We start from the raw sequence: 13,722 nt of genomic DNA, 5'->3' as shown, positions 1-13,722 counted from the left end.
CATTAGCATAAAATATTTTCTCCATTCCACAAAACTAATAAGTTTTAAAAATATGAAGTAAACAGTGGAAAATACTGAAGTAATTCTCATTGTGCATAAGTTCCTACAAACAAGTACAGATGTACCGCAGTCCACAAGCAATTGTACTGCAAGACAGTTACACCAACTAAAGGGGAAATGTGCAACAATATAAGCAACCAAGACAAACAAAAAACATCTTTAACACAAGGCAATAGAGATCAAATAGACAGCAAAAGAAACTTTGCAAATCTTACTCCGGACTGTTGTCGAACAATCTTGTATTTTATTTTGTTTATACGATTTTATAGTTTATTCTTTATTAAATTAAATTCGAAATTCCTTTGTGAAGGATCTTAATCTTGCCCTAAATTCTTTTTATGAAAAATTACTACATGAGTCGCGAAAATTGTATAATCATCGTGTTCCAAATTGATAAAGCAATTACCGCCGTATAAAGAGTCATTTAATGGATGCTTAACATTAGCAATTGTTTTCAGAACTAAGGAATAGTTTAAGTAATCATTTAATGTCTCTGAGTACGGTCGTTAATCTGACAAAATAATTATCTCGTAGGTTAGGTACAGAGAATTTTGATAAACAAAATTCAAAATATTTTAGTAGCCATTCAAAATACAAAAAAAAGATACTTCATGGTCTTCATTCGTCAAGCTAAATTGCAGTGAATTTTTGAACTCATCATTACATATCAACGGTTGAGAGGTTAATTGATCTAAGAGACATTTTTGCGACATTGAGTTAAATATCATTCGATGGAGAAAAATTCAATAATTCCGATTATGTTTAATATTTATTAATATAGCAAAAACATGTCGCTTAGATCAATTCTTCTTTCAGCCATCGAATTACATGTAAATCCTTCAGTGACAAATCCCATTCCATCCCAGAGTTTCCCAGAGTTCGAAATCGGGTCAAGATCCATGATAGTATAAAGATTTGAATATTTATTCAACCACTTTGTCGCAATTTTACATTAAGCTTGGTTGACATAAAATAGTAATTAAGACAAAATAAAAATGATAAATGGCCAGCAAAAAAAGATAATGACGCTTATCCCAACCCAAATCTTTTCAAGATCACAATCAAGATTTCTAATTACGAACTATCAAGTAATATCGTAATGACATGTTAAATATTTAATAATTCACGATGATAAATCGTCTCATTCATTATCAGATTATTGGGCTATTATCAGTCCTATAGAAATTTATCATCAGAGGTTAGGCAATCGTGCTTAGTGCGCGTCATAAAGCCGAAATGAATTCCATAAATTTTATATTTCTTTTAACAATTTTTGGTTTCACTTTCGCTGTGAAGGTTAATTATGAAGGGTATAAGTTGTATAAAATTTCTCCCAAGGACGATAGTGAAGTGGGTATACTAGCAAAGCTACAAGAAGCTAGGATTGGTGAGTTTTGGGAAGATGGTATCAGAGTGGATAGGGATTCCAAAGTGATGGTTTCGCCACATAAACATGAAGAATTCTTACAATTTCTGAAGACTGAAAACATTGAAGCATCTTTGTTGCTTGATGATGTACAAAGGTAAGCACTGGTTACATTATTAATTTTTATTGTATAAAGTTTGTACCAATCAATGTTATTAGCGCATCTATATTAATATTAGAGTTTTTAGAACAGCTGACAAAACACCTGATGGTAAGCAATCGCCGCCGCCGCCCACGGACAGCCCGAAACACCAAAGGCGTTACAAGTGCGTTGCCAGCTTTTTGGTTTGGTTTGGTTGCCGTGTGTTAGTAAATTAAGGGCTGTTGGGGAATCGGGATCAGAAAGGTTGGTAATTAGGCCTCCGGTAACCTCACTCACACAACGAAACTCAACATAAGAAAACTACCTATTTTTGATGTGGCATTAAACAAATTCATATCTTCATAATTAATGACCAGCTTTCTATAGAATCTAAAACATGTTTACCCTCATTTCCAGGACAATTGACAAGCAACGTAATCCAGAAAACATAAACGAATCCTCAAGCTACCTATCTTACGACTGGACATCTTACCATGACCTCGACACTCTATACAAATGGCTTGATGAATTAGAAGAACATCATCCAGATGTAGTTCAAACAGTTGTCATGGGACAATCTGTTGAAGGCAGAGACATAAAAGGAATCATCATACACTATCCTAACGAAATGGGTGAAAAAAACCCAAATCCTCTCATTGGAATGTTAGAAGGCACCTTGCATTCCCGTGAATGGATCTCTGTAGCCACTGTTACGTGGATTATCAAAGAGTTTTTGACAAGCGAAGATCCTGAGATCAGGCATTTGGCAGAAAGTTTTGAATGGCATATCTTCCCTATTGTGAACCCTGACGGATATGTTTATACTTTTACTGATGTGAGTATCTTTTTAATTTCTGATTGGAACTATTGTTATTCTTCTTTGGACAGCTTTTTGAACAGTGGAGATAATATCTTGTTGTTATTATTTTCTCTGTTTAATCTCGCCAATGAACATTTCTTTCCTTTGCATTATAGCGACCCAAAGGTTGTCTGGTAGAAATCACTATCAGTGATAAGACCGCCTTTGTGCCCATTATTTTAATTATTGTCTTTTTTGTATTCTTTTTTATTAATATAATAGTGTAAAGTAATATAAAGATAAATCTATCTATTTGTCTATCTACAGTATTCAGTTTCTTACAAATTACAAATGTATGTAGAGAGTGAAATAGTCATGTCAAAAGTATGATTAATTAATTTGTTTAAATATTAAAGATTGAATATACTTATCGAATATGCTACCAGATATTTCAAGTTTTGAATAGATCAGGATTGCCTGGGATTCTAGTTTCAGTTGCTTATTCTCCTTCTTACAGAATCGTATGTGGAGGAAAAACCGCAGTCCAGAAAGTGTGAAGACCTGTGCTGAAGGAGTGGACGATGACATGAGCCATGGTGTGGATCTCAATAGAAACTTTGATGTTCAGTGGATGGGTAAGTGTTTAAACACACGATGGCCTACGTTACAGAACCCGGGCAGCTTCTTTCTCTGATAAAGCTAAACCTTTTAAACAGCAAACTCCAACCAGCCTGTGAAGGGGTTAAGCCTATGTGCATTATTAAAGTCGAAGTAGTGATATGATATGCCCATAAAAACACTTTTTGGCTTTCTGCCTCGATTGGAGGATCAATCAATAAGGCCCTATTTTAATGTAATTATCTTTTAGATTTAAGTTCCATTTTCTTTTATCACAGTAAGATTAAACTTATAATTGTTTTTCTTTTAATTTCCAGTTATTGGAGCATCAAACGACTCATGCACCAACACATACGCCGGTCCAGGCAGCTTCTCCGAACCTGAATCGCGAGCTATCGCTGGTTACGTTCAGCGTCTCGATCAAATAGGCAGAATCATCTACTATCTTGCTTTCCATTCTTACACCCAACTGATTCTAGTACCGTACAGTCATGTAAACATTGAAGATGCTTGGCAATCTAGAAACTATGCTGATATGGTACGTATTTATTTTTAACAACATCCATCATAGTATTATATATAAATTATTAAGTTTGGTGTCGCTGAGGTTTAAGAGACCCGCTTCTGAAGCATGAGGGTGCGCGCTCGAAACCTGCGAATAGCAAATTCCAATGTGACTTTTTCCAAGTTATGAATATGTACTTTCAGAGATTATTGAGAAACTACTTATAAACGGTGAAGGAAAATATCGTGAGGAAAACTGGGCTTATAATTTCTAATGATATATGCGTGAAGCGTTGTAATTAATGCTCAAACCTTCTCTGTGCGAGAAGACGCCTTTGGTCAGCAGTGGCTACTTATAGGCTGTTGATGTATATGATGATGTGACTGTGTGAGTGTCTTTAAAATAACACTATGTATTGCTTTCAGTACGAAATTGCGATCAAAAGTTCTGACGCTATAGCAAAACGTTATGGAACACAGTACAGAGTCGGACTTTCTGCTAACGTAATGTGTAAGTATTACAGATATTACTTTTTGACACAATAATGATTACACCTGGAATAGTGGCAGGCAACTAGGAACAATAATTTAATGATTTTGAAATTAAATAATTATGTATGCACGGATCGACCCGTCAATATCACAACAGCCAATCACTCAAGACAGCGCCAATCGAAAGTCAAAATTGGCTGAAAATGCAATCATACAAAGACTACCTAGTTGGTCGAGTGGTCGCCAGTGTGACTACCGGACAAGGGCTCTAGGGTTCGATTCCTGGATCGGAAAAAGTATTACTGCGCTTTTTTTCAGTTTTTGGAAAAAATTCTCAGTAGTAGCACGGAGTCTGGAATTGTGCCCAATACATGGCAATAGGCTCACCCCCTATTACATGGGACTTATAACACAATTTTCGAAAAGTAGGGTGTACATTGTAGGTACAGTGCCATTACATGCTGTAATGTGCACCTACCCCTTCGGGGATAAAAGGCGTGACGTAGTTTTTATTTAAACATTGTATGCACATAAATGTTACCTACTTAAAAGTTTTCGGTGCAAATTAACTGTGTATATTTTTTCAAATTATCCTTTATTTACCTTTTTACACTAACAATACCTATACCTATATACGCTATTAGTATATGCGGAATTAAAACTCAAAAATCTATTGTATTTTTAGTGTAGCATGGATTTCCACAAAGTAACGCCTGATTCTATTCTATACTTTACCTTTTTATTTTAGATCCTATGAGTGGAGGTTCCTTCGACTGGGTGAAGTATGAACTGAACGTGCCTATATCTTACCTCCTTGAGCTTCGTGACCTTGGAGAGTATGGCTTCCTTCTGCCAGCAGATCAGATCATCCCCACTTCTCTGGAGACCATGGATGGCCTAATCGAAATGGACAAGATGACCAAAGCCCTAGGCTATTATTAACTTACTTAAACATGGTACTTTTCTTTGAAGTGCTAATAGTATGTAAGTACAAAAATATTTGCGATGACAATGTTTGGAATAAAAATAAAATAAATTAGGATATTATTAAATTCAGTTAAGACGAAGTACAAGATTTGTGATAATATTTATTTATTTAGTTAGACTGAGTAATGTTTCTGTAAAATTTCTAGGATTTGGCATGGTACGGCACGATATGACAATAGGATTACCCCCTATTACCTACACATGGTTTGACTTATAAGACAAATGGTGAAAATTGGGTGTAGATATTGTGGTATTACGTGCTGTAATGTACAGGTGCACCTCTGCCTATCCCTTCGGGGACAAAAGGTGTGACAAACTATGATTCGTATGCGTTTGGAATTTTTAATAAACTAAAATTAACATACTAGTCTTAATTTATTTATGAACACCTACGATATGATTTTAACGACTTATGTATAATGAATTGCTGATCTTCAAAATAATTAGAAAGAAACTGCTAACACGTATGGTGGTGACAAAATACTATATCAATCAACCCCTGTTTTGAGGGGGGGAAATCATCCCATGATTTTTCAGCCTTGCGAAACGAGCAAAGCGAGTGGGAGTGTTACTCATCCTGACTAAAATCCACCCCGTTCCTATTCCTGCTTTTCGAGCCGGAGCGCCGAATCAGCCCTTCTGGTTCCCATCAGTTCAATTAACCCCTAAAGTAATTTATGATAAGGGCAAAAAGATGATGTACTTGATGAGGAAAATCAATTTTTATTTCCTTACCTGCATATAAAATACCTGTGTGTCTTAGCTCACGTGGCCATGTAAAGTTATCTACTGAACAGCCAGATAAATTGAACATAATCTAATCGGGGCTTAACCATTGAAATAATGTAAAACATGAATTTTTATTTCATATTAATTTTATTGAATTTGTAACATGTAGAAAAGATTCGCTTAGCGAAAGGTACAAATGCATTGGCTAAATGCTATAATTAGAATAAGTTGTTTACAACCATTATTAATAGTACAAAAATACGCACTTTTAAGACTCCAATGTTAAAAAACAAAGAATTACATCAAATACAGATAATTTTAATCATAATGATACTATGGATTGAAAAATTTATAAACGTTCTGCCATAAACATTTATTAGCATGGACTAACTCCCAAAGAACGATTGTAAAATAATAAAACTTTTTATCAATAAACATAATTAACAATATATAGATAAAGATAGGATTAATTGTAATTCCAAAGAATATTTACACAATTCATTATACAGGTGACGCGTGTAGGAGTTATACGCGATGGTTTTTAAAGAAATAATATTTTTAGTAGTTTTAGTAGCTGCAGTTAATGCAGAATATGTTTCATATAAAGATTATAAAGTGTACAAAATAGTCCCTAAGGACGAACATGAATTACAAGTACTAACAGACTTAAGAAAACAACCTGAATACATATATTGGAACGACATTGTAAGCCTATACAGTGATGTGAAGATTATGGTGGCACCGGAGTATCAACAGGACTTTGAGACTTACTTCAAAACTGTAAATATCACCGCTGAAGTTGTTTTCAATGATGTCCAAAAGTAAGTACTTTACATTTTTAAAGTATTACTCCTGAGCGATAGGTGTTCTTGGGCTTTATTAATTAAGAACGCGAACCTAATCCCGTATAAAGCACAATATTTAGCGGTTCCAAGCCGATATCTCATGATTGGAAGTTAAATAATTGCAAATTGGTCCTTGAAAGTATTTTTTTTATGTTCTGATTTTTACTACAATCTGTCTCCTTTGTGGACATTCAGCAGTGTGATGGTTGGTGCTATTGCTGGCGAGTACGATATGTGACCTTTGTTACATCCTCATTGTTTAAACAGTAGCTGTGCTTAAATTAAATCTTGAGGTATTTTACGCTTTAAACGTCGCACTTAGATGTGATTAGCCATTAGTGGCCGGGCTAGAGTATTTAGAAAGTAACACTTACATTCATTTTTCTTTTCACTTATAGACTGATTGACGATCAACTCAAAAGGCCGGTTAGCAGAAGCGTTGTCTACGACTGGAGCTACTTCCTGAACTTAGATGAAATCAACGCCTGGCTGACCAAAATCGTAGAGGAGCATTCCGATGTAGCCACTCTTGTGGAACTTGGAACTTCTGTTGAAGGCAGGACTATCTGGGGTGTCAAAATTGATTACAAAAAAGAAGAGAATCCAGTTATTGGTATGATTGAAGGTGGTATCCATTCTAGAGAATGGATTTCTCCGGCAACAGTGACGTACATCATCAACGAATTCTTGACCAGTACCGATGAAAGTGTTAGATTCATGGCCGAAAACATTGTTTGGCATATTTTCCCGGTCGTCAACCCTGATGGATACTATTACACTTTCAACAATGTAAGTTTTATTACAATAGTTTAAAATTAACGTACTTAAAAGAGCGTACTCTTTTTTATAGTATTATACGGTAAACGAGCAGATGCATCATCTGATGGTAAGCAATTGCCGCCGCCCATGAATACTTGAAACACCAAAGGCGTTACAAGTCCAAATGCGTTGCTGGCCTTTTGGGGGTTAGTAATTTAACGGTTGTTGGGGAATCGAAAATTAAGAAGGTCATTTTCCTTTTCATAAAGCCGGTAACACACCTGTGACTCCTCTGGTGTTGCGGGTGTTCATGGATAGCGCTGTTCGCTCACCATCAGGTGACCAGCCTGCTCGTTTGCCTCCGATTCCAAAAAGAAGATTTCTTTGTTCAAAACTTGAATGATTTGGTTACAGAACAGAATGTGGAGAAAGAATAGAAGCAAGGATAACTTCCAAACGTGTACTTCAGTAGCAGACGATATTAGCAACGGTATCGATTTGAACAGAAACTTCGATTTTATGTGGATGCGTAAGTAAATTATAATATTGTGTCAACTCCATATCTACCATAAAACGCCTTCTGTTAAATATAGGCCCCATATGATTTCCAAATTGACTGGTTAGAATTAACCTGCATTTAGCGCAACTTTGCAAAAATGCATACTTACTACAATCTATGATCTTAAAGTCACACTTACAACCACTTAACTGTTACTTAAAAATGCGTGAATTTGATTGAAAAAGATAATATCTTTAGGTAGTAGGCATTAACCTAAAAAGGAAATACGAATAAGGAAAGAGGAAGAGAGAGAGAAGAAAGAAAATGTCCTACCTAAGAATAAGAACCTAACCTAAGAATAATTATTCTTGTTCTATATATTAATATAGGTACTATCAAATTGTTAATATTACAGTGTGCAATCAAACGTATCTACGTATGTCTAAATATAAGATAGTCAGTTATCATGTTATCATTACAAGAATTTATGGTTATCGATATACTTAAGCAATAATGCCACAGTTCATGAAAATAACAAAGAAATAATAATATGTTTCTAAAAAATTAAGGAAATAAAATCTACTAGAAGTAGTAACTAATATAGAAATGACTTCTAACGACCAATTCCAATAACTTATCTATCGGTAGATTTGCCTACTAGAGATAGTATTTTGACATAAGCTCCATACAAAATGTGTCAAAATTCTATCTCTAGTAGGCAGTTATTGAATTGGCCGTAAAAAATCTTCGTCAATTCGACGTATTATTCTCAGGAGGTGATAATACAACTAATTTCCTACAAAATTAGCCCTGTAGTCCTTGATTCGAAAGTGGCATAAAGATATGCCTTTGAAATATCTACACATTATGTAGGCTACACAAAACTTTTTCATCAGGGAAAAAAATATATACTTCTTTCACAGATGTTGGTGCCTCCCAGAACCCTTGCATGGAAACCTACGCTGGTCCCAATGCTTTCTCGGAGCCTGAATCTCGTGCCATAGCCGGTTACGTACAGCACATAAAGAAACAAGGCCGTATGATCTACTATTTTGCTTTCCATTCTTATTCTCAAATGGTCTTAGTGCCTTACAGCCATCTATCTGGAGATAGGGTTCTTGAAGCACCTAATTATGCTGATATGGTGAGTATTTCTACTTTGATCCTTATTTCCAGACATTGTGAAACAAGTTCTTAATCTTAAATATTACGTGTCTTCATCATCGTAAATTAAATAAATAGGTTTAGGTGTATTGTGCTTGTTTTAGTTTTTAATATAAATAAATTTTACAACATAATATTTCCAATTAAACTAAAAAGTAAAAGAAAGAGGAATAGACCAGACCATGTCTCGTGACCGTCTGGTCAACATATCGAACAAGCTTTTGCAGATATTTTTAAATTTAGTTAAGTAAAATTATGTATTTTATACTTTGCTTTTTTTTCAGTACGAGATTGCCATCAGAGGTATGGACAAATTAAAGGCTAAACATAACACGAACTACCAAGTTGGTACATCGGGTGATATTCTATGTAAGTACCAATAGAAGTATTAAGTACACATCCATAGCACGCATCTTTCCATAAAAAACATAGCTTAGCTGAGTCCGTTTCCTCCAGTGCTAAGCTATGTGTACCAATGAATATGATTGGTGGAAGTCAAACGCATCCACAGCAATGTAGCATAGCACATCCCTGGTGGAAAAACATAGCAAGAGTCCTGTTGTGATTGGAAACTAGTAAAGCTTTTCTCTATAATTTTACATGAGTGAACCGTAGTATGTCTCACTAGAGTTATTCACACAGATGATTGCTTTTTTTATAATTACACACACAACTTCACGCCTTTTATCCCCGAAGGGGTAGGCAGAGGTGCACATTACGAAACGTAATGCCGCTATACAATGTACACCCACTTTTCACCATTTTTGTTATAAGTCCCATGTAATAGGGGGTGAGCCTGTAGCCATGACATAATTCCAGACTCCGTGCTACTACTGAGAAATTTTCCAAAATTCGAAAAAAACCCAGCAATACTTTGCCCGACCCGGGAATCGAACCCGAGACCCCTTGTTCGGCAGTCGCACTTGCGACCACTCGACCAACGAGGCAGTTTTTTTTATAATTATTAACTTATTTTTTTTAGATTATGTAAGCGGTTCCAGTTTCGATTGGGTGAAGGGAGCTGAGGGTATTCCAATCGTCTATCTATTCGAGCTCCGTGATGTTGGTGAATATGGGTTCCTTCTCCCAGCTGAACGCATCATTCCTAACAATGAAGAAATAATGGCCGGTCTTCTGGAGATGGAGAGAGTTACCCGAAGTATGGGATATTATAACATTCAGAATGATTTATTATTCCCTCCAACTACACAACCTCCGACTGACACTACAGAAGCTACTGAACCTTCCACCACAGCAGCTCCTGGCTCTGGAATGAAGACAGTTTTCAGTGTTTTCCTAATAGCACTTTCTTTATTTGTAACTTTGTAATGTAATTAATCAATAAAAGCTTTTTTTACTGTTCGGTTTTTGTTTAAATGAGATTTACTTTTGAATGAGACACTTATAAATATATAAGTGTATTGAGAACCTTTTAAGTCCGTTTATAATGCTGCTAATTGCTTCTGATTAGTTTAAGAGATAAATAAGCCAATAAAATAAGTCAATGAATTTCAATAAACAAGAATCAGTCCTTCATGTCCCTGTGATGTGCCGAACTTCAGTGTTCCGGTGTTTTCATGGTTGTATCTACTGTATATCCTGGCTTACAGAAGTTGCAGCGGTATAGCGGGTTGTGACGGGCTTGTCCCAAAAAAACACAACAATTTACAAAGTCATAAAACAAACAAACAGTAGTAATATTCCAAATTCTAATTATTAAAACTACCTTGATACCCCACCCATCTGTTATTAAAAACCCTGTCTACCCGTAAAGAGTCCTCTCTTTAATATAAACAATAATAAATGACTTCAGTCATCTCAACGTGACGCGTCGCTGAAATCGTACGACACGTCATGACGTCACACACACACATACACACACAAATCATAACTTACGACTGTTGAGTGTGACAGAGAAAGTTATGGAGTCGTTTTGATGTTTTTAGATTTAACATTAAACATTCTACGTGGAGGACTAAGGGGGAGGCCTTTTTTCAGCAGTTGACGTCTCTCGGCTGATAATGATGATGATTAGTTTTGATAGTCTGTAGAGTTTCTATTATTTTTTCTAATCAGCATTCCAGATTTTAATTTTTTTTTATGGTGTAGCCCGACAGACAAGTCGACGCAAAGGTAAGTATTTGGTGGTGCCGCCCATGGACACCCAAAACACCAGTGTGAAGTTATATGTTCCCAGTCTTTCGGAGGTTAGGAAATTGAAGATTCGGGATTTAGGAAGTGGAGATTGGGACAGGAGAGGATAGCAAATTTGCCTCCAAATACAAATTATATAGAATTAAAACGATTGTTAATAGTACTTGTAGATAGATCCTAATAACAATTCTATTACATGCACCTCTCCACACATTTCTCTGTTAACAGTACATATTCAATTTATATGATAATGTTCAGTAATGATCCCCTTTTTATTGTTTTCTTCTCAAACGTTGCGTAAAATTAAACTCTTTCTGCGATAGACATCATAATACACACTTACATGTATGATTGATATATTACGTACACACGCTTGTTGTCAAAAAGTAAGTAACGTCGTATCTTCATAAGTGTGGGAGAGCCATGCTTCGGCACGAATGGGCTGAATCTACCGGAGTGATACCATGGCCTCACAGAAAACTGATGTGAAACAACGCTTGCGTTGTGTTTCATTGTGTGAATGAGGTTACCGGAGGCCCAATTATCGCTATTCCCAATCTTCTCAATCCCCCAACAATCCTTAAATTCCTAAACGCCTCTGGTGTTTCGGGTGTCTATGGACGACGGCGATTGCTTACCATCAGGTGATCCGTCTGCTCGTTTATCGGCTTATCAACCGGGTAAGTACATAATGTTAAAGAAAAACGTCGTGACGGAACCTAGACGTATAATTTCTATACAAGTTTGTAATCACCTATCGCCTGAAACAAGCGTGATGCTTAATGCTCCATCTTTCTTCATATGAGAAGAGAATATTAAATGAGAGAGGATCTGAAAAGTCCAATGAAGTCACTATGGTTTTTTAAAAGACCATCTGCAACGGCTGCAGACAAAAAATAAAAGTCACAATACAAATATAAACTTACAAATTGCAACTTAAACTTAAAAGAAGTAAAACTAAATTCTAAAATAAGAATCAGGACACCCCATTCAACCCTTCCTCACATTCATCAATCATTTTGAAGTCGTTAATGAGTTGAAACTAAACATTACTTGGAACCAATTTGTGAAGAACCAACATATCTTGAGCTGCCACCACTAACATAAATATACGAGCTCAAAGACAAAGCTTAGACTGGACGACCAGTTTAAAGAGACCTTGCTGTATATGAAGCTTTACATTGTCGGAAGCTCTTAATAAATTGGTTAAGTTGTTAGTTAAAAATAGCTTAATAACACAGTTAATGTCCAAACGTATTATAATACTAATAAATAACTGGCACATTCGTTTATAGGTGCTTTAAAATTTTATGCGGCACCTTTTTGGCGTTTTAGGGTTCAGTAAGATATTAAAAGAAATCTTTTATGATAGGCTTGTGGAGAAATACAAAAAGGTAATCTTAAAAACTAAAAATCCCGACTGCGTTTCTTTATAATATGAAAATGAAAAACCCTCAAACAAGAAAGTCATCGTAAAATTGAAGCAGTCGGGTTATATGAGGGGAGCCTATTGCCATATACCAGGCACAATTCCAGACTCCTTGTTACTACTGAGAAATTTTCGAAATTACCCGGTGCAGTAACTAACCTTCAATAACAGAAAATATTATGCAAACTAAAACTTACCTACAGAACCCTTCCTAATACAACAGCGTTAACATAATCTATTTATAATCTACTATAATAAAAACCAGATTATTTGTTATAATTATTATTTTAAGAGTTACCATCAAAGTGTATGAGACAGTAACCGGATCTCAATTTCTATAGTTTTATTTCGGTTCAAAATTATAATATACGATGTTCTAAACTGGGAATAGTTTATATCGATACCGTTATGACGGCGATATAAATAAACAAAACGCTCTTGTTTTTAGACATTCAAGGAGTAGCTTCTACTGGAAGTACTTTTTATCTATCTGGTTGGCTCTGCAGATATATAATGCAACGTTACGCTTTTTATTCCCGAAGGGGTAGGCAGAGGTGCACATTCCAGACTCCGTGCTACTACTAAGAAAGCTAAAGAGTTTTCATTCTTTAGGTACGAGACCCCAAAAAACCACCTCAAAATCGGTGCAGTTGTTTTTAATACCTTCACATTTATACATATTATAGATTGAAAAATAACTTTACAGTAATACTTAACTATAATTAGTAATTGCGCAGCCAAAAGATTATTAATTATTATGTTATAGTTATATGTGTAGAGTCTCATATTCATGAGCAGTGTTCCACGATAATGATTCCGAATATAAGCCACTAACATTGCTTGAAACTAGTCGGGTTTCTCATCAAACAGTTACGTGAGTAAGCCGATAACATAATAATTAATTTAGTATGTCTAACGAAAGTTATAATAAAACAAAAGATCATTATTACAAAATAAAAAAAAACACACACACACCAGGCTCCGAAAAACGATTGCAAATTGAAAAACTAAATATCATTTCTGGACTTCTAACAAAACTTGCACTAAACAGTGTCGCTTACTCAACTAACAAACCGGACCCGTTTTCTCAATTTCATTACGATTTAAATTATGATATACGACGTTCTAAACTCCATAGGAATGTTTTATCCCGCTAAGATGGCGTCACTGCATTT

At 35.4% G+C, this 13,722-nt stretch overlaps 1 protein-coding gene across 3 annotated transcripts; it reads left to right on the top strand.

Moving 5' to 3' along the window:
• The first annotated feature begins 1,235 nt into the window (after positions 1-1,235).
• On the top strand, positions 1,236-10,326 carry LOC118275823 (zinc carboxypeptidase-like). Of its 3 annotated transcripts, none has more exons than XM_035593573.2 (6): positions 1,236-1,583; positions 1,986-2,403; positions 2,885-3,002; positions 3,303-3,523; positions 3,916-4,000; positions 4,730-5,332. In XM_035593573.2, exons 1-6 carry the CDS (start codon positions 1,297-1,299, stop codon positions 4,921-4,923), a joined length of 1,323 nt encoding a protein of 440 aa, XP_035449466.2. In that variant the 5' UTR covers positions 1,236-1,296; the 3' UTR covers positions 4,924-5,332. The 3 variants fall into 3 exon arrangements, with proteins under 3 accessions (XP_035449466.2, XP_050551208.1, XP_035449805.2); XM_050695251.1 differs by lacking the exons at positions 3,916-4,000; positions 4,730-5,332 and adding exons at positions 9,249-9,333; positions 9,947-10,326 and having other exon boundaries at positions 1,239-1,583; XM_035593912.2 differs by lacking the exons at positions 1,236-1,583; positions 1,986-2,403; positions 2,885-3,002; ... (1 more) ...; positions 3,916-4,000; positions 4,730-5,332 and adding exons at positions 6,186-6,518; positions 6,941-7,331; positions 7,716-7,830; ... (1 more) ...; positions 9,249-9,333; positions 9,947-10,326.
• The last annotated feature ends 3,396 nt before the right edge of the window (positions 10,327-13,722 follow it).

Source organism: Spodoptera frugiperda, chromosome 8 (genome assembly GCF_023101765.2).
Source record: "Spodoptera frugiperda isolate SF20-4 chromosome 8, AGI-APGP_CSIRO_Sfru_2.0, whole genome shotgun sequence".
NCBI classification, from domain to species: Eukaryota; Metazoa; Arthropoda; class Insecta; order Lepidoptera; family Noctuidae; genus Spodoptera; species Spodoptera frugiperda.
Note: the sequence above shows the minus strand (reverse complement) of the source record. Positions and strands in the feature narration are given on the sequence as shown.